At 43.4% G+C, this 25,746-nt stretch overlaps 1 protein-coding gene across 1 annotated transcript; it reads left to right on the forward strand.

The window, feature by feature from the left end:
* The first annotated feature begins 2,542 nt into the window (after positions 1-2,542).
* LOC126162112 (NPC intracellular cholesterol transporter 2-like) lies at positions 2,543-21,000 on the forward strand. Its single transcript, XM_049918393.1, has 4 exons — positions 2,543-2,624; positions 9,323-9,430; positions 14,725-14,903; positions 20,773-21,000. Exons 1-4 carry the CDS (start codon positions 2,546-2,548, stop codon positions 20,950-20,952), a joined length of 546 nt encoding a protein of 181 aa, XP_049774350.1. The 5' UTR covers positions 2,543-2,545; the 3' UTR covers positions 20,953-21,000.
* The last annotated feature ends 4,746 nt before the right edge of the window (positions 21,001-25,746 follow it).

Consider the following 25,746-nt stretch of genomic DNA (forward strand, 5'->3'; position numbering starts at 1 on the left):
CGAGGCAACTACGGTGCACCATGGACCATAGATGAGACCGCTGAACAATCGCCGCTGAGATGTGTACGGACGAATAGAAGTGCAATTGTTGAGCAACTGACCGCCCAGATGAACAAAGAGACTATCAAAAGTGTCCCCTCAATGACCGTTCAGCGAACGTTGCTGAGTTGCCTCCGCAGCAGATACCTGATTCATGCAACCATGCTGTTTGCTGTTTATCGGTTATGAAGACTGGAATTTGCACGCCAGTAGAGCAATTGGACGCCCGCTGAATGGTGACAAGTGGTCTTTTCACATGAATCACATTTTATGCTTCATCGGATAGGTGGCTATTAACGTGTACGGCTCTGCAACTATATTCATAAGGACTATAGGAGGGAGCGATATCGTCTGGGGTTTGTTTTCTCGGCACTATCTGGGTGATTTCATCATTCTGGAACGCACAATGCATAGCAAGCATTCACCGCTACAAGCAGTTTGTTTTTTACTCAGCACGATGGCACCTACGGCCAGGACAATGCAACGTCACACAGCTAGCAGTGTACGTGCGTGGTTCTAAGAGCAGGAATGTGAGTTTACCGTATTCCCCAGGCCCCAACTCCCCGGATTTAAAACAATCGAGAATCTGTGGGATCACTTCTATCGGGCTGGTCTCGCTATGGATCCTCAACGTAGAAACCTAGCAGGACTGTCCACGGTACTGGAGTCAACATGACTCTACATCCATGTCCGTGTCTTCCAGAACCTCACTGACTTTCTTCCTACACCTCCTTGCTGCAAAAGGTGGTATAATGTCGTGTGGCTAGGGCCTCCCGTCGGGCAGACCGTTCGCCTGGTGAAAGTCATTCGAGTTGACGGTACTTGGGCGACTTGCGTGTCGATGGGGATGAAATGATGATGATAAGGACATTTTTTTTTCATTAAACCAGGTGGGTGACCAGCCGCCTGTGGGTATATGGCTGGTCCTTTTTTTTTACCACAAAAAGTAATTTTGTGATATACCCAACAAGGTTTTCTGGTCTCTTAGCCATCGTGAGTGGCCGCAAGTTTGTTAGCTTCCAGCCACCCTCGATGTTGCCCGTCCCTGCCGCGTGGAGGCGGACCAGTTTCCGCTTTGTTCACCTTTATCTTTTATTGTTGAGTGATATCACATTTCTATGTACACGCTTTAACAGTTTAGACACAATTTGGAATTTAATCTCGGTATGTTTTACGAAAAATAGTTTAAAATAACGAAAGGAAACAAATTAAAGAAAATCATGCAGGGAATTCTTAATCTAACTTATCTGCTATACTTAACCTAATGAGACTTTGAAATGTGAGTTCGATTTGTGGATTTGTGAGGGTAGTGGAGAGGTTTTGGAGGTGTTCGGGAAAAGGGGTCTCACTCTCCCCGTCTAGCCAACAGGGGATAGAGGGCTCGGAATGTACTTCGAGCCATCCATTCCCTGTCCGCATCGCACTTTTAAAGCGTTATTCGTAATTGACTGTGTTGGGTTGGTGCTTAGCTAGGCAAGATTCTTGGTGTTGAGAGTCGTCATTGAGTTGGAGTGAGTGACATATTGTTGCTGTTTTACGAATCTGTGTTTTCCCCAACATCTGTATCGTTCTCTTCATCAGAGCTGGTAGTCTCCCACGGTTCCGTTTCTCGTGTGTTTTGTGTCTCTGGTCGCAATCGGTGGTACAGCCTTGATTGCTTAAAGGATTTGTGCAGCACCTGGGATACTTCGTTTGTCACCCGGTTAATCTCCTCCCACGTGTCTTTATTCCTGATGGCTGTATTTATGTCGTCCTGCGTTTGTATTTGTGGTTGTGCAGGTGTTATGTCTTCGATGTGTAATGGGCAGTGAAAAACCACGTGTTCTGGTGACCCATTTACGCCACATGTGCAGTTATCACTTTGAGTGAGCTCCATGCGGTGGAGGTACATGGGGTACGGGCCATGACCCGAGAGAAAGTGAACCATGCCCTTACTTGGGTTTAGATGATTCATCTTCAGACGTTCCCTGATGTTTGTAAAAAATTGGTAGACTCTACGGCCCAGTTCTTGAGCGGAGAAAATATCCGACCCAGCCGGGAATCGAACCCGAGCCGTTAGGTGACCACTCAACTACCAGGGACGGACGCAAAAGGTAGTTATTCGAGCTTTTGACATGTGGTCACATTAATGTGACTGAACCGTGTAATTGTAATTACAGGGTCGTGTGTATAAAAAGGAAACAAGTGGTTAAGACTGGACGAGTTAATTTCAGAAATTAAATTTTCGGTCACACTTGCCACCATATCGAAATCCAATCTCTCCGCCTTCATTATCGTGGGGGTTTCCGTTGTCACCCTAGAGAGGACCTCTCACAGTGTTCTATCAACCGGGCCAGGTGTCACCTGACCCCTCAGGAAGATTTTCAGGTGAAGAGCACGTTGATTTGACGACAAATATTGCGCAAGACAGAAAAGGACGGCTCTATCAGTGCGTTTCTTGATAACAGGGTCCACTTATCTCAGCTTTAAATGGGTGGACAAAAGCAAAGTTGAGCAATAGAGCAAGATGCGTGCCGCTGCTGCCTGGACTGCCTTCCGCCTGCTTCTGCTGGTGAGCACCGCATCGGCCACCACAGTGCAAACATGTGAGTATGTCTGACGTCGGGACACGTGCATCCCTCCTTTGTGTACACAGCTGCGCGCATCAAGCCACCTCAAGTGCAGTGTTGCTAATTTTACTGTTTCTACTGACAGGGTGTTAGTATGGCTCTCAGCACTATGGGACTCAACATCTGAGGTCATTAGTCCCCTAGAACTTAGAACTAGTTAAACCTAACTAACCTAAGGACATCACAAACATCCATGCCCGAGGCAGGATTCGAACCTGCGACCGTAGCGGTCTTGCGGTTCCAGACTGAAGCCCCTTTAACCGCACGGCCACTTCGGCCGGCCACAGTGTTAGTAGTTTCCGGTAGTTGTATCAAGTATCAGATACTGAAGAGGAGGACCTGCATCTCAGATACACACTGAAATATGTGAAACAGAATCAGCTTCCTCTGCAAAGCAACGAGTCACAAACGGAGCCACATTTTTAGTCGTACACGTTCTTTGCTTGTTCATTCGGAGCATACTTTAATCTTCTGTGGGATGAACGCACGTATTTTCGACGTCGATCACGTTGTTTAAGGGAATGTACAAGGGACTACACGGTTATCTAGTTCCGTTTTCCACGGTTAGCTGTATCATCTCGGATGTCGCTATTAAAATGGTGATTGTAAGAAAATAACTCGACTTACGTTAAAGTGCTCCCGCATTTACAGTATTTATGATATCACAGTCCAGTTCTCAGGAGTGTGTAGTTAATCAGTAAATAGGGTTCCAATCGAAACGTAGTTACTCCTAAGTAAGCAGTAACTATTGAATTTAGGTACCGGAAATGAAATTACTTGTCAGACACGAGGAAGCTTGATTTAGGCTAAAAGCATGTAAACGACGACGTTCCCCCTTAATTGGATGTACATTTACTTGGAATTGATTATTATAACTTGAACATCTCCATCTACATCTACATTTATACTCCACAAGCCACCCAATGGTGTGTGGTGGAGGGCACTTTACGTGCCACTGTCATTACCTCCCTTTCCTGTTCCAGTCGCGTATGGTTCGCAGGAAGGACGACTACCGGAAAGCCTCCGTACACGCTCGAATCTCTCTAATTTTACATTCGTTATCTCCTCGGGAGGTATAAGTAGGGGGAAGCAAAACATTCGATACCTCATCCAGAAACGCACCCTCTCGAAACCTGGACAGCATGCTTCACCGCGATGCAGAGCTCCTCTCTTGCAGAGTCTGCCACTTGAGTTTGCTAAAAATCTCCGTAACGCTATCACGCTTACCAAATAACCCTGTGACGAAACGCGCCGCTCTTCTTTGAATCTTCTCTATCTCCTCTGGCAACCTGACCTGGTACGGATCCCACACTGATGAGCAATACTCAAGTATAGGTCAAACGAGTGTTTTGTAAGCCATCTCCTTTGTTGAGGGACTACATTTTCTAAGGACTCTGCCAATGAATCTCAAACTGGCACTCGCCTTAGCAACAATTAATTTTATATGATCATTCCACTTCAAATCGTTCCGTACGTATACTCCCAGATATTTTACAGAAGTAACTGCTACCAGTGTTTGTTCCGCTATCATATAATCATACAACAAAGGATCTTTCTTTCTATGTGTTCGCAATACATAGAAACAATTATACTCAATAGTGAGATTAATAATCTGAGAGATTTTTGCTTGGCTGTATGATGACATCCTGCTTCGAGTTATTTGTAGTTACGCATAGTGTAACATGTGGCTTCAGGGAGAATCTTAGCAGCAAAGTGTAGAGCGAAGCATATTGTTGAGATGAACCCTCTGCTGTGGTTGTGGTCTTCTTATTGGCAGTGCCGTGACAAAGCCACCGAGATGAGGTGAGTGGATACAAAAAGCGCAGATGTTGCGATTGTCTGCTTCTGACTACATCTTAACAGTATCCACAGACCCCCATTATGGAAGGACCTTGGATCTCTGTGCATTCTGCGGAGTAGGAGGCCGAAGCAGTTCCCTCTAATGACGGGAAAAGTCTGTTGTTGTACCAACAGTAGTAGCTGTAGTCGATATTAGTCATAGAAGTACTCGGAATTAGTTAGAGAAGAAGTCGAATGTTGTCAAAGAAATAATCGGTTCTAGTCACTGTAACTACCAGCAGTCGAAGTAGCTTTTAGTAGACTGAAAGTAGTCCGAGAAGTAGTCAGTGGTAGTAGTCGGCAGTAGTCAGAGATGCAGTCATTAGGAAGTGGAGATGTAGTTATCAGCGGTCAGAGAAGCAGGCAGAATCATGCACGGAAGTAGTCACCTGTAGTTGAATAATAATCAGATGTAGTCAAACGAGTAGTAAGCCGCAGTAAGAGAAGTGGTCAACAGTAGTCAGATAAGTCGCCATTTGTAAGAGAAGTGAATAATGTAACACAAGATGGCTTTGTAGAGGTCGGCGACCGTGGTGCATTTTTACACAAGACTCTCGGGCTAGATCTTACTCTGTTTCATCTACTTACGCATTTCGGCAGACTGTCATCACCTTATCGAAAATTTTAAAAGATCAGTACAACGTATTACGTCAAATTGTACTTAGTCGTACCGGCTATATGTACTTATACTGAGTGTATTTGACGTAATACATTGTATTGATTGATTAACTTATTGGTGTGATGATGTCAAACGGTCGAAACAGGTAATTAGAAGAAAGAAAGTGCGATACAGACTGAAAATTTTGCGTATAAGTGTCATAGAAGTAGCTGGTGTTAGTCTGAGATGGAGTCGTCAACAGTCAGAGAATTATTTGGCTGTTGTCGGAGGGGTGATCAGCAATAATAAGGGTAGTTTCAGTAGTCGAAGCGGTAGTTGGCCATCTTCTGAGCTTTCTTCTTTCAGTTCACACCTCCAAGTTCCCTGAAGGAACATCAGAACACTTTAGCATACTACTGGGTGGAGTTTTAATTTTCATTCCGACAGAAGTTGTCCTGTGTGTTTCTTACTTCTTCCTACATCTGTCCAGTCACTGTTGTTCGGCCTGCAGTGTGGTGCGAACTTTGCCTGCCGAACTTTCAATTCCACGAAATGTTTAAAAGACGTGGTGCCACTTTTGCTGCTTTCGACAGTTCTCTCTCCACAGTACTTCTCACAACGAGACATAGGTAACTCTTCATTTCTTAGTTTACGTCTATATATATATATTTAGTAGAGTTATTTAAATTTTTCTTTTTCGCTTGTTTCCGATGGTTTCTGATAAAATTCTTTGTTCCAGAATTATATCTTCAAGAACATTACATGAATATTTGATACTAGCAAATTTTCTTATATTAAAAAAACCTTCATCATTTGTGCCACGCAGTATTATTTCATTAATTATTTCTATGATTTAATCTGTCTGAGCACCAAAGACCCCTCCCATCAGGAGAAGTAGAAGAGAAGAGCAGTTAAATACTGATCTGTGCAGAGTTGTGGTCCTAGAGAGTCACACACACAGAGCAGAACAGGAGTCACCCTTCGTTCGTGTGGAGTCTTCAGACAGTGGCAAATCCACAAACGCCCGTACCATCTCTCGTTCAATACAGCCACTTAATTTGTAACGAATGATAAGGCAGCATATTCAGTGTACTGTTACCATTAGGCGTAGTCTTCGGAAAAAAAGCATTGCATCCAATGTAATATTGTTTAGCGTGCAAAGATACTCCTGATGATGAATACTTCCACTGTAGCTTCACTCTTAATGACTGTAAAATACGTATTGGGTAAGGGGACAAGAGAAGAATTAGGAAGAAACCCATTAGTCGCAGCAGGGATTTGTGGTGGATCATACGCCTCGACTGAAATACTTAGGCAGAGTTCACCTTGTGTCCTTAGCGTAATAATACAAGTGTTCATTACCTGTGTTTGTACCTATACCAGCTATCAGCGCTTGAGCAAGAAATTATATTTAGGAAGAGGGCAAGAAAAAATTATTTGCTTGAAGCTGTAGTCACACTTTTATTTTTCCTACTGGCTACCAATTTTTGAACTAAATACCAGCATTCCCCTGGCGTGCAATCGTGAAACTCACTTCCCAAAAAGGAGCGTCATATACTGTGTGAAGAAGAAGTGCCCCACTCGACGGTCGGCAAGTAGTTTTTATCCAAATTCAAGACAAAAGTGTATCCAGCAAAACCTAGTCCCGCCAACAGTTTTAATAGAAATTTGATTTAAAAAACGAAGCTCTGGCAACGCTGTAACTGTGTGCAGCGTGGTGAAGAACAGGCTGCATGAGCTCTGCATTCTGCTGGAGCTGTCCAGTTAGCTCTGTGAGACGAAAATGCCGTGGAGAACGCCGATGTTCGAATCGCGTTCGCGCCAACCTTTTTATATTCAGTTAAAACATAAAAACTATATCCAATTTACACCTTCGTAATACGCTATCTTGTATATTTCTTTGTGTTTGTTATCTTTATTTAAACATTAAGACATAACACGAATTTCTTACAGACGGAAACGACCATTTTGTTTCGTCCATGAAACAAATAAAGCCACAAGAAAATAATGTTGGATACAGCAGAATCGTGAGCTGCACTAGATTGCACATCACACTACGCACGATAATTCCATCCTGTACGTTTGACATCCAGGCTTGTCTTCAGAGAGCCAGTACTTACGACTACGAGTAGCGTTCACTTTAGGAAAGATGTTCAGAGTCACCTTGCATCCGCAAACACTTCGCTACTCGCTGGATTATACCCTGATGGACCCTACGCGGCACAACTACATCCCACGAGCTGTTAGGTCGTGTACATCTGTGGGTGGAGTACTATAAATTTTTTCCTTTAAGCTTCTGCACGAATAAAAATGTAGTTGATTAAGATCCAGGGAACATGGACAACAGAACATTGGACCTCAAAGACCAATCCACTTCCCTGGAAACGCTTCATTTACATAGTTACGCACATTCATTCTAAAGCACCATCATGCTGAAACCATAGCTTCGAACACCAAGCTGAACGTTTTCTGATGCGTCAGGCAACGTATTGCAAAAAAGCGTATGATAATGATGCGCATTCAACTTGTCTGGCAGTAGGTAAGGACCCAAAAGCACTCCACCCACGATTCTAGCCCACAGGTTTGTGCCAAAGCGTGCCACGTTCATGGCTGAGTGGTGGGTTGTGTTCCCAACGGCCAAAAATGGCTGTTGCGGAAGTTGAAAATACCTTCACGAGTGAAGCTAGATTCGTCTGTCCATGTCAAGTTATTTATAACATGTCCGTTATCTTCCAGTTGGCACAAAAACCATTCACGAAACTGTACTCATCGAAGGTGGTCTTCGTCTACAACACTTCAACAATAAGTCTTTGAGACATCCGTAACTGCTTTGCAATATCACGGATACTTTGCCGAGGTGATTGGTGAACGGTTTAAAAATCGCATTCTCTGTTTGCGGAGTACGACTAGTCCCTGGACGACCTTTGTCCATTACCTGGGGACGAAGATTATCGATTTCCTGAAGGCGACGAAAAAAATTGTTATCGGAATTGCAACTTTGAGGGTACCGTGCAGGATACACACGAGCTGCAGCACCAGCAGCTTGCACTCGTCAAACTGGTTTTCCCAATAGGGTGAAGAGAAAATCCCGCACTTGGAGGTCGGCATGCGATTCCTCATCCAGATTCACGACAAAAGTTAATCTAGCAAATTCACCAACTATTTTACTGCCTTAGTGGTTGAATTTCCGAAAATGATGAGACAAGTATTTATTTTATTTCTGACTAAGGAACCAAACACCAATTTGCGTAGTTTTAGCTTCAGAACTGCCTCAATAGAGAGTCTGCAATTTCAAGTTTCTGTGCTTAGTGGTTTGGGCTGGGCGATGAGGAGTCATATAGTCAGTCAGTCGGGACGTTTCATTTTATGTATAGACGTGTTTGTTTTATACTTCATATAGGTGAAAACGATGTTTATTAACTTTCAGCTACTTAGTTTCAACTACAAGGGTCTGTTCCTGAGTGCATTATGTGCTCCAACCTCTCTCCATATGAGGCTACATCCAGCGTTGTCGAACACTATCTGTTTGGAGTCCCGGTACTAAGTTGTCGGGAGACATAAGATTGTATGGCAATAATGTCGTACACAGTATGTTCCGACACAGTACATTTACCGGTCAACGTTACTGTGACACTGCACTCCTACCCCATTCGCGTCTTTTCCGGGTCCATTCACCTTTGACTTCACTGTTATGGATGCGCGACTGCATCGGACAGCACAGATGGAGGGGCTCTTGGAACGAGAGGATATGCAGCGAATGGACTGGCCTGTCCGTTCCAAAGACTGAAATCCCATTGAGCACGCGTGGAATGCATTGTGGACAGGTATTGCAGCATATGCTCATGAACCAACGACCATCTATCGATTCTCAACTGCACTGGTGGAGCAATGGAACCGTCTACCGCAAGGATTCCTTATCAGGTTCTTCTAGTCAGCATGGGAGTGCACTCCAAAACATGCTTTGACATCTGTGGTGATCAAAAATCCTATTGTCACATTCGAGACGGTGCTCTAGTTTCATTCGTATACTGGCATAGCCAATGCCCGAGTGTGACTCGAAACGGTTCATTATGACTAAACGAATAATTCAAAAGTACATCGCCTAATCGCGGTTGTCGGAACCACTTGAAAACACAAACTAAAACATTCATCAGTTGATCTCGTTTTTTTCTCTGGTACTGAAGGGTGGTTAGCATTTTGGAGGAAGCTATACTGACACTTTCCATTCCTGTTGCAGGTGAGACGGGAACGCCGCCAGTGTCGGTAGATATCCTGGACTGTGACGTGCCGCCCTGCGTGTTCTACAGGGGCGAGAGCATGTCGGGGAACGTCACCTTTGTCACAGGTACAGTACATAAAAGGTGCAGCAGCCATTATGTCAACTAAGAACGCAACAGTACTGTGCAAACACAGTCTCCTGATAGGTAGAGTTTTATGAGGGAAGATATTTTGTATTTGTAGTAATCTTCAACGAACATTGTACAAGTAAACGCAACGTTCATTGGGCACAGAGTGACTAACATAGGAGAGTAATATACTCTGTGATGCGCTTGTACGCGGAACTCTCAATTGCCAACTGTACTCGGAAAGTTACTTTGAAGTCGGAACTTCAGCAAATTCGTCAAACAGTTACAAATAAATGAAAGTATATTAAACAGCCAACGGAAGGCAGGCTGTCCAGAGCAGCGAGAGCTCAGTCTTGTAACCTACTCTGACCGAAAGGCGAGAGCCGACCCCCTCAAGAGCACCCGTACAAGCCGAACACAGAACATTCCCGCCCCCACAACAGTGGCCGTGGTTAAACGTTCCAATCAGCAACTCGAAAACCGGCGGAAAATTCCACTCTATTGCCGAAGCACTACCATTCCACCAATGGAGATTCTTGGCGCCAATTTCTGCATCGATTTTGCTACGTCACTGAGCTATGCCCTGAGCAAGCCAATATCGGTTACTGTTTTGTAGAAAACGCGGGAATTTGCCTGCCAAGACTGCCTGGGAACACAAGTCATTCCCACACCTCACTGGTAACCCGCCAGAAAGTGTTTTCACTAAGTTTCTGCGAAGTAACGGAATCTCTAACCCAGCCACTCCTTCAGGCCCCTGTGGGTGTGCCGCCCCCGCTCTTATGACAATGTCGGCATCTGGAAAGCATCCACTTGACTCCCTCACACCCGTCGGCTTAACCCTTCCAAGATCGGCAGAACCTGCCTGTCACCGGACCACCCGGGTGATGAGAGACGCTGCGTGGGAAGTCCGCGTGTAAAGGAATAGCAACTTTTCACGGCATGCAATTAGAGAAGAAAATCGAATTACTCAGAGTAAGATAGAAATATGAGAGGGGGCTCCTGCCACCTCTCAAGCTTACGGACTGATGACCTTAGCAGTTAAGTCCCATAAGATGTCACACATATCTGAACATTTTTGAGCACACCATCTACAGTCATAATATTTTTATTACTTACACAAGTCCAACGTGTTCCAAAGCAACAATTCCACTTTCAAAGACTAATTAAAGTTTTATTCGTACATAACATGTCGTTCTTGAGACAATACCTCAGCACAACATATATTTCTATTTGTAACTTACGATGTGCGACGATGGGAACAATCGAATTTTGCATACTGTTCGTACGAAGACTAAAACCTGAAGGATGAATACTCATTGCTAAAGACTTTCGCTCCGCTAAAGACAAACGCTTGACGAAGGACTCGCATCAGAGATATAATATTTGTACTAGTAGCTTTTGATAGTCAGCGGGTAGTTTGATGAGGAAAACGTAGCTATACAGTATTTACATTGAAAGGTAGTGATGGATATTCCTGTGAAAATCATATAGACGATAATCCAACAACTGGGAATGCAGCAGGAATGTTACGGCTACAAGTGAAGTGAGCTCAAATGAGGACCAACGAGCAACGTCAAAGTCGTCTTAAACACAACATACACAATCAGAATTCGAATTAAAGTGCAGGACCAGAAAGTAAGGAAACTCTCATACTCGAGGATCGGCGTTCGGATGCTTCGATCATGATGCCGATCCAGTTGCAGGATTGTGTATTTATTTGGTATAGCGGCCAACGGCCACCCCCAGGAGACCTGTTTGACAAGGTATCTTCTGCATAGATGACATCATACCCCTCTCTGAATCTGTCTCCATATTGTTGGACAGCAAATACAGGCTCATCCTTCATGTATCTACTTCATGTATTGTTCCCTAAACGTCACAGTCCTCAAAACCCTCATGTCCGAAATTAATACTGCCATGTTAAATATCTGTAATTTTTCTTTCTTCCCCTGGGAATTGCATAAAGAAACACAACGATCAAAAGATTAGTCATCCTCCGCCATCCTCCCAGGAGACAGCACGCCAGTACCATGTAACATCGCCTCTGATCTTAATGATACGTCACTGCCAAGTAACAAATCTCGATGAAACTTGGACCATACATACAAAAATGTGCTGCAGTATAGTAAGGAAGATAACTGAAATAAATACGCAATGAGACGAACAGAAATAACACTTGTATTTAAAGACAGTAATTACACTGAACTCTCCGTGGTTTACGACTGTTTCCTGGACATTACGAGTAGAAAAGGCAAGAGATTGTTCTTAATGAGGTGTGTGACCTCCACAGATGGTAATGCCTGCTCTGCAATGTGCTCCCATGCTGGTTGCAAGGTTGGCAAGGAGTTCCTGTAGTAGGGTAGTCCATTCCTCCCCCAGAGTGGTTGACAACGAGTTGGTGGTCGTTCGTGCTTGTAGACGTGCTGTGGTACGTCTCCACAATGCATCCTACATGTGACAGACAGTATTTAAGCCGAGGGAACAGGCAGGAAAGTCCATTTGCCATTATCCTCTTGTACCAAGAGCTCTTCTGCCTGCACTGTTCGATGCGGTCCCGCATACAAAGTCAGGGCCTAATGCACCCCTGAAGAGATGCAGTTGCAGAAGGAACACTATGTGACAATAACATTGACCAGTGAATCAGTATTAAGGTGACAGAATGAATGCCCATATTTGCACCTTACATGAGGCCTTCACGCATCACAACGAGAAGGTGAAGATAACACCACGTAATTCGTGGTTATGAGAATATTTGTCTATCAGTGTGTAATGCAAAAAGGGATGACAGGCAATCGACGATAATTAACACACCGTTCCTACACAATGCATGTCTTTGAGCGGAAGGTGGAACAGGGAAAAAGCCAGCCCCACAATGGGGTAGCGAAGCTGCACTGCGGGAGTTACGACAGAAACCACTTAAAGGGGTGGCAAGAGGAAGGTCAGTGACCCTGGGCCAGGTGATTCAGACCAGAGGACGCGTGTAGCAGCACCTCTGAAAAAGGGAAAGAAAAAAAAAAGCTTTAGAAAGCTGCGTTTCGGAATTCCAACGGGGTACAAACAAAATCCAGTGACGCATTTTGGCCAGCGGGTGTGACACATGGAAAGGTCAATGTATGTTAGGCATCTGGAATGGGCACAAAACATCTGATTGGCACCGAAACGCACTAGGAAGGAGAAAAATACTGACGTTTCGACGCAGATAGATAGAAGGGACATTGCAATTGGTAGAGAGAGTTTTTACAAAATAAGAGGTATGCTCCTTGTGGTCAAAAAGCTGTGACGTGAAAAAGGAACTCAAGTGGAGTGCGGCAGTTATGTCATGAGTAGGACAAGAGAGAAATTTTTAGGGGACTCTTCTCTAAACTGGCGTCAAGTGCAGAATGGAGCGCTTAACGCTTCTTATGATGCAGAGAAGAAATTTGTGTAGGCACTGCATTGACAGCGGCTGCACGTCAGCTAGAAATTAGCTGTAGCAACGTTTACCTCCAACTGTGGAGAAACGAACCAGCCAAATAGTTAATTGTTCTTGTGAGAACTGAGAGGGCACTACAATATGCACGCTGCTCCAACCATGTGCGTGTATATTGCCACATAAAAAGACTAGGGCTGAGTACATGTTTTCTCGCATATCGAGAAACATAGGGAAAGTTTCTGCTGGAAAGTTCAGTGAAGGCCAGATTAGTTTTATAGGAATTTAAGTGGGAGAGAACGGCATTGCAGTCAGCAGCACGTCGCAGCTTAAGGTATATACCACATGCAGAGGGGTAAACTTTGTTGGTTCACCAGCTTGCGTCCACTGTAAACTAGAGTGGCCTTGGGTAATCTTGCGCTCAAATTTGTCACATAACTAACCATCCACCATAGACTTGATTGTCATCCTAAATAGTACCGAACTTTGAACCAGAATTGGACGATTTTCGTAGTGCTGACCAACATCATAACATATGTGTAGGAGCAGTTTTGTAAAGAAACTTCCAATTAAAATTCAATATTATTGTGCTTAGGGTTAATGTAAAGAAACTTCCAATTAAACTTGCATAATATTGTGCTTAGGAATAATGTTCTTTCAGAGAGTTAATATTTTACATTGTTATGTATAAAATTATTTCACTTTTTGATGTTGGCAAGATGCATTATCCATTGATTTCTTTATGTTGTCGAGTTGAAAACTGTGTGAAAGCTGTAATTTTGTGAGAAAAATTACGATATTAAACTTGTCATTTCACCTTACACAGTTGTTCTCTATTCTAGAATAAGCAAAACCAAACCACACCTTAGAAGTACTCTACACGAAACGATCATTTTCGAGAATGTTCGACGTAGCCTCATACGGCAAGAGGTAGGAACACGTAATGCGCCCTTAGACATTATCGATCATGATTGTTTTGATGGTTGAAGTGTTCTGGTGTGGATAGGCATAATATTTGAGGGATGTCAATATCTTTGAACGTGTGACACTCAGTGTTACTGTGACACTGTACTCCTTCCCCATGTGCATCTTTTCAACAGGTATTAGGCACTGGATGAGTTTGAGCTACCGCGTGGAAAAACGCAGGTACAGGAGCTCTCTGAGTGGGAGGGTATTTGGTAAATGGACTTGCCTGCCCATTCCCCTGGTTAAAATGACACCGAGTACTTGTGGGATGCGTTGGCGAGACAAATTGTGGCACGTCGTGGTGTACCGAGGACTATCCATTAGTTGTCAATCACGCTGGTGGAGGAATGAAACGCCCCACCACAATAACTTCACATCAACACTGTGGCCTCCACGAGAGCATGTTACAGAGCATGATTACCATCCGTGATGACCACCCAACCATTGTAAATCTCGGTGACTTATGTGTAATTGTTGTGTTTGAATGAAAGTGTCACTTCTGTTCTTCTTACTGCGTATTTCTTTGAGTTACCTTCGGTACTATACTGTAGTGTTTCTTTGTATGTATGATCCAAGTTTCATTGACACATCATGTGGAAGTTGCTAATGTCATTAGGTTTTGCACAACAGTGGATATAAGATTTGCGAGTTCCCCTTCTAGTCCGTGAGGCAAACAGAGCGTCAAATCTTTTATGCGCATTTCTAATAAATATGCTGGCAAGTTGGGATTGTATCGTGACTGGATTACTGACGCGAAAAGACTGTGTACACTATACCGTAAAGAAGGGCGTGGGATATGTAGTTAAAGATATCAGGTATCGGAGCAGAACAGAGATGTTCAGGCAAAGCCTCCTCTCACCCTGACCACAGTTAACGTAGTGGTGGCAGGAAGCGCCTAGCGCCGCCTGTCTGTTGCAGAGCGGGCGACCACCTCGCTACGTCCGGACGTGCTGGCCAACATTGGCGGCGTGGAGGTCAACTACCAGCTGCCGCAGCAGGACGCCTGCCAGTCGCTCGTCAGCGGCAGCTGCCCGCTGCAGGCCGGGCAGACCGCCGTCTACTCGCTCGTCATCAACATCCTCGAGATGTACCCCAAGGTGCGTACCGTTTCCACACCAACATTGTTGTGTTACACTAGTTCCAGTTGTCGTAGCTGGCTCAAAGAGACGACGGCTGACCCGTCTTGGATTTCTGGTCATTACTATATTTCTTTGCTCTGGAGCCATTCCTGTCACTATTTCGTCTTTTTAACCTAACAGCTTCGCATAGGGTTTTTGTTTGTTGTATATGTTTCTGTACTGAATCTTTGAGACGAAGACAAGGAACCAGTTAAGGATATACCACGGTTGGTGCGGCACTTGCCCAATAGCTGCGTACAACCTGGTGTGCGATTCCAATAGTCTTTCACTCATTTTGTCAATTCGCCCGCAATCTGCTGTACCTCCCGGTCTCGAAGTTTAATACGCTAAGTGTTTAGCCATACAAGTAGGAAGATATCCAGCTCTTGTGCATTGTCGCATTAGATTTTCAGTTAAATCCGAGGTGTACAGTGTTTCTCCATCCAAACACAAACACCATTTTACTGGGCAGAAACTCTGCAAAGGCCGGGGGTGATTGGCTTCTGCGATGGGTGGCGGAACTGGGTTGTTGTTTGGTCGATTTGGGGGAAGGGACCAAACAGCCAGGTCGTCGGTCCCATAGGATTAGAGAAGGGTGGGGAAGGAAGTCGGTCGTGCCCTTTCAAAGGAACCATTCAGACACTTGCCTAAGGCGATTTAGGGAAATCACGGAAAAACTAAATCAGGATGGCCGGACACGGGTTTGAATCTGGTCCCTCTGCTGAGCCACGCTATGCGGTGAGTGCTTGACGCAGTGGCGACAGTGCTTGTTGCGTCAGCAGGCCGCTCCTGATGTAACTTCACTTGGCTGGCACCACTCTGGGCTGCTTCTGTGATGCTCTTACATGAACAGTGATGGCCTCTTTATTTCATTCAGCTGCACCATGTAAATTTGTTGTGGCATGTCAACTCGAAAACCAATTAATTCGTGATCGAGCTTTCAAACCATCTCTTATCTACCGTTGCCCAGATTTTATGCCGGCCGCGGTGGTCTTGCGGTTCTAGGCGCTGCAGTCCTGAACGGCGGGACTACTACGGTCGCAGGTTCCAATCCTGCCTCGGGCATGGATGTGTGTGATGTCTTTAGGTTAGTTAGGTTTAAGTAGTTCTAAGTTCTAGGGGATTGATGACCTAAGATGTTAAGTCCCATAGTGCTCAGAGCCAATTGAACCAGATTTTATTGAACTCTCGACGTAGTTTACTGCTTGCTCAAAATATACAGCACGTGTATCTGTGGCCTTATATCCTTGGAACCAGTTATATAAAAAGTAAGATATATGGCCCAAATGGACTCAAGGCAAGATTTAATTGTGTACATCATTCATGTCGTGTTAAAGGGAGACAGGTGGAACATGAACGTCAATATGCACATAATCTGGGAAGTGTCTTTATTAAAATATTGTGTCCAGTTGTTTATGAACTGCGCACCCATATGCTTGTATGCAGACTGTGTTGTGTTTGACCAGTAGTAAAACGCTGTCGTCCATATACGCCTGAAGAAAAAATGAATAACGAACTGGCTGCGTTTTGGAAAAGCTACGTAAATGCACAGATGTTAATTACTTCTAATATATCCCAGATAATAAGGTTTATCTTTATACAGTTCTTTCTTTCTCTGGCAACTATTTCATTTTTAGTAGATTAAGAAAATTTTTATTTCGATGTCAGAATCAACAGTTATGGTAGATCATAAGAAGCTGGTTTGGGAAACGAAGAATACACTCATATAAAAATGGTTATCAACCAAATGACCTCAACACAGCTAAAAATACCAGACAGTGATTCATAAGCTTAGGAACATAATTAAATGAGAAAAGAACAGAAATGCATTCAGATTGAGCGTTGAGTGGATGGATCATAAACTACAGGAGTGTAAAGAACAATACAGGTATGAAGAAAACACCATTAAACACAGCAGTGGACAATTCAGTTTTTTTAAGGGAATGTAAAGAGCAGTATATTAATTTTCTAATTGAAGACAGACGCCAGTTCAGAAAAGAGGAAGAATAAAGAACCTGTTCGTAATATGACCATTACGATAAAGTAGGTGAACATCGCATTAGCTAAAATGTAAAACAACCTGGCCCTGGAAATATGTCGGAGAAATTATTGACAACTGGAGAACACCCTTTAAGGAAGAGAATAATACTCTTTTTGAACAAGCGTTGTCGGCAGATTGAAATACCATCAGAATGTAAAATCATATATGGTTTCGTTACGGAAGAGACACTAGTTACTAGAGAGGCATTAGTGTCAACTGAACAATGACCCGCTTATTTGGCAAAATTATGTACAACAAAATAAAGCAGAATGTTGGTCACCATGATGGGGAAGACCGGAGTTCGTTTGTACACAACAGGTCCTCCACAGGCAAACTCTTTATTTAAACAGCTGTTGGAGCAATCCATAGAGTTCAGTTAGAGATACAAATTGTCTATGTAGACTTGGCAAAAACTTATGACACGGCTCCTGGAACAAATCTGTGGATGTGGACCTATGGATGATATAAGTAATTTTACATATTATTTTTGAAATGCAAAGATATAATGAGGTACATATTAAAAGAGAAGCAATGGAAAAAGCACGCTAAATTTAAAAGTGCTCAAAATCTTCAAGACTGGCCATTCTTTATTGTAGCTAGAAATTTTGCGCAGGCTTCAATGCGAGATGCTTTTAGTAGTTTCCACAAAAGAACTGTCTCGAAATCTGGCAGAAAATCAGATGAGATTCTAGTCGTATGTAAAGTACACCAGCAGCAAGACACAATGAATACCTTCACTGCACGATAGCAATGGTAATTTTACTGATGACAGTGCCACTACAGTGAAGTTATCAAATACGGGTTTCCAAAATTTCTTCAACAAAGGGACGAAGTATACATTCCACAATTCAGTGAAGAACAACTGCTAAGATGAGAAGACGTAGATGACCTCGATATTGCGAAACAGCTTAAATAACTTTATAAAGGCAAAGCCACCAGTCCAGATTGTATACCAGTGAGGTTCCTTTCAGAGTATGCTGCTACAATAGCTCCATACTTAGCAAACATATACAACAGCTTGCTCGTCAAAAGATATATACCTAAATACCGATAAGTTGCGCAGGTCTTACCAGTTTTCAAGAACGGAATTAGGAGTAATCCTCTGAATTACAAACTCGTATCACTAGCGTCGATCTGCAGGAGGATTTTCGAACGTATACTGTGTTCGAACATTATGAATTACCTAGAAGAAAACGATTTATTGACAAATAGCCAACAGATATTCATATAGTATTGTTCTTGTGAAACATAATTAACTGTTTATGCACACGAAGTAACGAGTGCTACTTACAGGGGACGTCAAATTGGTTCCATATTTTTGGATTTCCAGAAATATTTTGCCACAAGAGATTTCCAATCAATTGTGTGCCCACGGAGTATTGTCTCAGTTGTGCGACTGTATTTGTGATTTCCTGTCAGACAGATCACAGTTCTTAGTAACCGAGGGAGAGCCACCGAGTAAAACAGGTGTAATATCTGGCGTTCCCCAAAGAAGTGCTATAGTCTCTCCGCTGTTCTTCATCTATATAAACGATTTAGGCGATTTGGGGGACAATCTGAGTACCACTCTTAGATTATTTGCAGTTGATGCTGTCATTGAACGTCTTGTAAAGTCATCAGGTGATCACAACCAGTTGAAACATGATTTACACAAGATATCTGTATGATGCGGAAAGTGGCAATTGACTCTTAATAATGAAAGGTGTGACGTCATCCATATGAGTACTAAAAGAAATCCTCTAAATTTCGTCATACGATAAATCACACAGATGTGAAGGCTATTAATTCAACTTAATACCTATGGATTACAGTGGTGAATAACTTAAATTGGAACGACCACATACATAATGTTATAGCGTAAGTGATGTTTTGGCACAATACTTAAAAAATGCAACAGTTCTACTAAAGAGACTGCCTACAGTACATTTGTCCGTCCTCTTCTGGAATACTGTTGCGCTGTGTGGAATCCGCATCAGACGGAGGACATCGAAAAAGTTCAAAGAAGGGCAGCTCGTATTGTATTATTGCGAAATAGGCAAGAGAGTGCCACTGATATGATGCGCGAATTGGGGAAGCAATCATTAAAACAAAGGCGTTTTTTGTTGTGGCTTGAACTCACAATACTTTCTCCTCCGAATGCGAAACTATTTTGTTGGTGCCCACCTAGGTAGAGAGAAATGATCATCATAATGAAATAGGAGAAATCAGAGCTCACACGGAAATATCTGAGGGTTCGTTTGTCCCATATGCTGCTCGAGAGTGAAACGGCAGAGAAGTAACTTGAAGATGACCAGATGAACTTTATGCCAGAAACTTAATTGTGAATGGTAGAGTAGTCACTTAGATGTAGATTTAGAGGGTTAAAGTTATAAGAAACTGCTGTAGCGTGGAATTTGGATGGAGTGGGGTTCGAGCTGGGGCTTTTGCCTCCGTGGGCTCATTTTAACAAGTAATTTATTAAACATGAAATCTTATTGACAACAGAACAACAACCAAACAGAACTTAATGTGCATCGCAATAGGCTACATCTCTTGAAAGCATGGCTCAAAGAGGAGAATATCAATTAAAATGCCTACAACACAATGAAACCTAATATAATGAAACAGCACGCAGCAAAGAAAGTCGGCCAACAACAATAATAAGTACTGTAAATGGCCCTTGGCCAAAGACAGGAAGAGACAATAAATAATTCTTCTGCAGCTAACTACAGGATACTAAGACAATTCTTAGCCTTAAGATCACCCACATAGCACCCAGTTAAATATTCTCTACAGCTACTCAAATCACCATCCACTCACCACAAGATACTACCAGGTATCTACAGAACTACCTACGAGTATACTTCAATAAAATCTCGAGCCCCTCTCACCTCCGAGAGCCACTAGCTGTGGCTCAACCGCCCCCCTCTCCCTCCCCCCCCCCGCTCCACCCCCCTGTCCCACCGACCTCGCCCTTTAGAAAAGCACTAGTGCGATAGCAGCGATGGTATCTTCTAGCAGGTAACTCGTAAACCTACAATCGTGTTCCCATGGTTTGAGGAGCTTGAGAGTGGATTCGCATCGGGTTGGTCACCAAATGCAGCTAGTCTGCACTTGATGACGAAATCCTTTGCGCCGACAAACACCGGGCCGTAATGTATGCAAATAGCGTCACGTATGCATGGATATCTGTTGCTAAATGCCTCTGGAAGCCTACTACGTACGATACACGTTTCTTTCTTTACTCAAATGAAAATGCCTAGTTTGTTTGCTTCGTGGTCCGTTTAACACCATTTTGACAGTTCCTAAGATGTACACACTTTTTCCTGAGCGCCATAGAATTGACCTCAGTTTACTACTTCCCTCTCTTCTCATTCTTGCTGTCTTCATCCCAAAATTAGATACTACTACTAGTAGTAGTAGTCCTTACCAATACGACCCTAGACTGCTCCGAAAATTTGCTGACACCCTCATGCATTCCACCTATACGGCCATAGTAGTAGTAGTAGCATCTCGTAACGCCAGGGCATGTTTGTCAGAGGGAAGCAGGGATGTCCTCCTCAAATACTGGTACAGAAAAGAACAACAGTAGTGATGTTCTGTGCATGATATTATACTTACTTTCTGTCTGTATCACAACGATGTATATGACAAAATGATAGAAATCATGAGGTGAACACTTGCGTTGCCTATTGTGCACCCACCGCACATCAAATGTACACCCACCACTCACCACACATCGCCCGCCATCTAATTACAACGAAGATGTGACTGCACGGCTGTAGCTTGCTTGTTGTGGTTATCCCGGCGTGCGCGGCTGTGTTGCAGGTGAACCTGACGGTGCAGCTGTCGCTGGTGGACGAGACGGAGGCGGTGGTGACGTGCTTCCTGGTGGACGGCGAGGTGACCGACCGCAACCCGCCGCAGGCTCGCCTGCGTCAGCACCAGCGCCGCATCCGCCCCATGCCTAGCCTCTTGCCCCGAATTCCTTACCACCGCCTCCACTGAACTCTGTACCTCGAACTGCTTCTGATCTAATAAAAGAGTTGCACTGATCGTCTTCTTTCGTGTTTTCAGTCTTACAATATACTCACTTCTCTGTAGTGCTGCCGGCCGGAGTGTCCGAGCGGTGCTAGGCTCTTCAGTCTGGAACCACGTGACCGCTACGGTCGCAGGTTCGAATCCTGTCTCGGGCACGGATGTGTGTGATGTCCTTAGGTTAGTTAGGTTTAAGTAGTTCTAAGTTCTAGGGGACTGATGACCTCTGATGTTAAGTCCCATAGTGCTCAGAGCCATTTGAACCATTTGAACCTTGTGCTGTCGAGGCCGGCGCCGCGGTTGTTGGCACTACGCTCCCGTGCCTTTGTTCGACGTGGGTATGACATCCCGTGGCTGACTGGCCCGACCCCCACAGATTTATGTTCCCATAATTATTTTGTGGCACCTGAAAATGAAGTTTCTACGCTTCGATAACGGTCGTCCAGTAACTAACAGTTATTCGCAACTCAAGTGGTTTTTTATTCTGTCAATACGATTGTCAGACGTGGATGCCTTATCAAATATTTTGTGTCACAACATAGCGTGGCAACAATTCTACCATTTGTTAAAAGTTTTCTTCAGGGTGCGGGAGGGTGGGGAAGCAAGCTACGCCCACTGAAGACCAACACAGCTATATCGCAAGGATCAGTTAAATGTCACATCTGCGACAATTGTCCCATAATCTACAATAGTTGTGCTGAAAAACCATAAGGTACTCCATCGCTTGCATTTTTGCTTACTTCTGTGCGCATTAAACCATGCTGTAAATAAACCTTAATCTGGTTTGTGCTGTAGACTGATACTACCCAAGGGAGCGAAATTACGTAAGCCTTAACAATGAAATAGACCGCGTATTTTTAAAATAAAAAAAAAGACAGCCAACGCAAGGAAATTTTACCTTTTAAATACCTCAGTAGAACAATGGGAAGTCTACACAGTTCTGAGAGCTGCATTTTCCCTCTCCCTTTTCCACAAAAGACATTGCTCTAACTCGGTCTTTGACGACAACACGATGTGAAGGAGCTAACCTTCGTTGTATCAATAATCATCTATCATATGAAATCCAAAGTGCATTCTCAAAGCAACGCCTCAAAGTAAGCAGCTGCATTTTGTGTTTAACTTTCTCGAGTCAGTACCATACAGACTGCGAGTGCACATTTGTATGGCTACCCAGCATCACAGGTTAGAGATCAACAGGCATTTGAACAATTTCGATTTGACACTAACCAAGTTTGCTAAACTACTATTCACTATTACTATTAACTATTCAGCAATTAGAAGCAGTTTGTCAGTGAGCAACACCTTCAACAACATACATGGAGACTTCAGAAAGTGGGTTACAGATGTCATTCCACGTTAAGACCTTTCCACAACAAACGACAACAAACGTAGTGCGTTGCCAGAAGAGAGACGACATGTTCCTACACATACAGTAATTCTGCTGCGATGTGAATAACAGATGTATAATAGTGTCCAATTGAAATGGCCCGGCAGCTGAAAAAATACTCTAAAGTTGAAGTACGCGGAACATTACGATTATTGTGTGCAAAACATCTAAATTGCACACAGATTCACAGTGACATTCTGTCGGTATATGGACCAAATGCAATATCCCGTCCAGACGTGGCAAAATAGTACCAATAATGATTGGACCCAGGCCACACATACAGATGTTGAACAGGAAGATCAGGTTTTGCACAACGCGATTTCCATCTTTTCGGTAAGTTTAAAGAACATCCGGAATGAAAGATTTTTCAACAATGTTGTCGTTCACACAGCGTTTCTGATTCAAATGGCTATAAGCACTATGGGACTTAACATCTGAGGTCATCAGTCCCCTAGACTTAGAACTACTTAAACCTAACTTAACCCAAGGACATCACACTCATCCATGCCCGAGACAGGATTCGACCCTGCGATCTTAGCAGCAGCGCGATGCCGGACTGAAGCGCCTAGAACCGCTCGGCCGCAGCGGCCGGTCACAGTGTTTCTCAACTTGCTCCGTCACCAAGGAGCAGGTTTCTGTCTTGGAGGAATTCAACAGTTGATACACGGTTGACCTCCGTTTCCAGAGACTGATTACTTTGCTGAAAAATAGCTTCTTGTGCCTGTGTCACTTTGACATGTGGTACAGCGTTCAATAAAGAGTTACTTGACCTGCCATAATCATGTGTAACTTACTCTTTGAACTCCTTTCGTACATCCATCTCGTGATACGACAGGGATTTCACGCACAGAATGGCAGCTCAACACGAACCATTAATCTGATTGTGGTAATAATGTGTTACATTTAAATTCCTTCACATATAACAAACACATGTGACTACACCCAACAGAGAAATATAGTTCAATAGAGGATGGTGGTGGTGGTTGTTGGGATGTTTAAGGGGGACGCAGTAGAGGAGAGAGATGCAGGACATGAGAGCATAACAGCACCTTAATTCGGCAAGTTGAGGTAAGTAAACATACACACACACACACACACACACACACACACGTATGGGTTCCATATTGCTATGCTCAATTTTATGCGTGGCTTAGAGCAGTAACCCTGCTTATTTAGAGAAAACGTAAGTGACCATTACTAAATGTTTATACCCAGAAATGTATCTGGATTTTACAGTTACGTCGATTAAATTTGCTTGATGAATATATTGAATCCTTCTGCAATAACTTCACACCTACGGTACGCCCTGTAAGCAGTGCGTTGCATTCATAACACTTTATCAGCAGTTATATCAAAATGTGCCTGCCATGAAACATGGACCATGCAGTTGGTGGAGTAACTTGCGTGCCTCGGCGATACAAATAGGTGCAATCACAACGGAGCGGTGTCTGTTGAGAGGCCAGACAAACGTGTTGTTCCTGAAAAGGGAAGCAACCTTTACATTAGTTGCAGGGGCAACAGTCTGGATGACTGACTGATCTGGTCTCGTAACGTTAATCAAGACGGCCTTGCTGTGCTGGTACTGCGAATGTATGAAAGTAAGGGTAACTACAGCCAAAATTTTTCCGGAGGACAAGTAGCTCTACTGTATGGTTAAATTATGACGGTACTTTATTGGGTGAAAAATTCCAGCGGTAAAATGGTGCCCCATGCGGATCTCCGGGAGGTTACTACTCAGGAGGATGTCGTCATATCGTCATCAGAAGAAACAAAACTGGTGTTCTACGGAACGGAGCGGGGAATGTTAGATCCCTTCATCGGATGGATAGGTTATAAAATTTAAAAATGGAAATGAATAGTTTGAAGTTGGATCCAGAGGGAAGTTCTGCGGCACCAGGAACATGCCATATGATCAGGGTTACAAATATAAAACCAAGTAGGGTTAGCGTAGGAGCAGTTTTAATAATGAGTAAGAAAATTCTAAAACAGTACTACAAGTTTATATGCCAACTAGCTCTGTAGATGATGAAGAGTCTGAAGAAATATATGTTGAGATAAATGAAATTATTCATATGGTTAACAGAGACGAAAATTTAATTGTGAAAGGGGTCTGGAATTCGATAATACAAAAAGGAAGGGAAAGAAACATAGTATGTGAATACGGAATTGGGAAAAGGAATCAAAGAGGAAGCCACTGGTAGAATTTTTCAGAGAGAATAATTTAATTATCGTTAACACTTGGTTTAAGGATCATGAAAGAGACCTGGAACCACCAGAAGGCTTCAGATTGATTGTATAATGGTAAGACGGAGACTTCAGGATCAGATCTTATTGTAAGACATTTCCAGGGGCGGATGTGCGGATGTGGACTCTGACAACAATTTATTGGTTATGAGTTGTAGACTAAAACTGAAAAAACTGCAAAAAGATAGGAAATTAAGATGAGAACTGGACAAGTTGAAAGAACCAGATGTTTTTGAGAGTTTCAGATGGAGTATTAGGCAACTATTCACTAGAAGAGGGGAAAGGAATATGGTAGAAGGTGAGTGAGTAGCTTTGAGAGATGAAATATAAAGGCAAGCAGAGGATATAATAGGTAGAAAGACAAAGCCTAGTAGAAATCCTTGGATAACACAAGAAAGAAAGGGCAGTTGGGCCACCTCCACTAATCTAAGTCACCTAACCGCCAACTCCATCTCTTCCTAGGAAATGGCTGGGAGAGGACCCAACCTGTGCTGGACATAAGTCTTTATTATGCATGCACCAGTCTTTATTTAAAAAATTTAAGGCACTACCACCATCCAGATGGTCGCCATGAGGTCCTGAGTCCAAATGCCTAGTACACAGTACTGGCACCAGAGGGCGCTGTCATCTGTTCCATGACGTAAGCCAAGATGGCGATCTGGGGTGGGGGGAAATAGCAGGAAACAGTGTGGTCGCCATGGGATCTGGAGTCAAACTCACCTAGTACATAGTATTTATAAAAAAAATCTGTTTGTGGGAGTTGGATTTCTCTTGCTCATCATTCTCTGCTGTTTGGAAACATGTAGGTCTTGTAAGAAGTAGTTACATGAAGCAAACATGATGCATAACCTAATGTTTGGCAATGTACTCCAGGTGTCTTAACCTAATGTTTGGCCCTTTGTTGGCACTTAACCTATTGTTCTGTCAAGTCATTTTCCATGTCACGCCCATTTCCTTAAACTATTGTACCACCAATGACACCAAATTAAGTAATTAGTTATGAGCTCCCACCATTTTCTGGTATGCTTTTTGAATTTCACATGCTTTTGAACGCCATTTCTGGCGCATTCATCTTTGTCACCCACCCTCTTAAACTTTTATATTGCATTTTACATAGAAATTATGCAAATTAA

Source organism: Schistocerca cancellata, chromosome 1, assembly GCF_023864275.1.
Source record: "Schistocerca cancellata isolate TAMUIC-IGC-003103 chromosome 1, iqSchCanc2.1, whole genome shotgun sequence".
In the NCBI taxonomy this organism is placed as follows: domain Eukaryota; kingdom Metazoa; phylum Arthropoda; class Insecta; order Orthoptera; family Acrididae; genus Schistocerca; species Schistocerca cancellata.

Coding starts and splice junctions, on each gene's coding strand:
- LOC126162112 (XM_049918393.1), top strand. CDS start 2,546: ATGCGTGCCGCTGCTGCCTGGACTGCCTTCCGCCTGCTTCTGCTGGTG. Junction 2,625..9,322: donor GGCCACCACAGTGCAAACAT/GTGAGTATGTCT, acceptor TTCCTGTTGCAG/GTGAGACGGGAACGCCGCCA. Junction 9,431..14,724: donor GAACGTCACCTTTGTCACAG/GTACAGTACATA, acceptor TGTCTGTTGCAG/AGCGGGCGACCACCTCGCTA.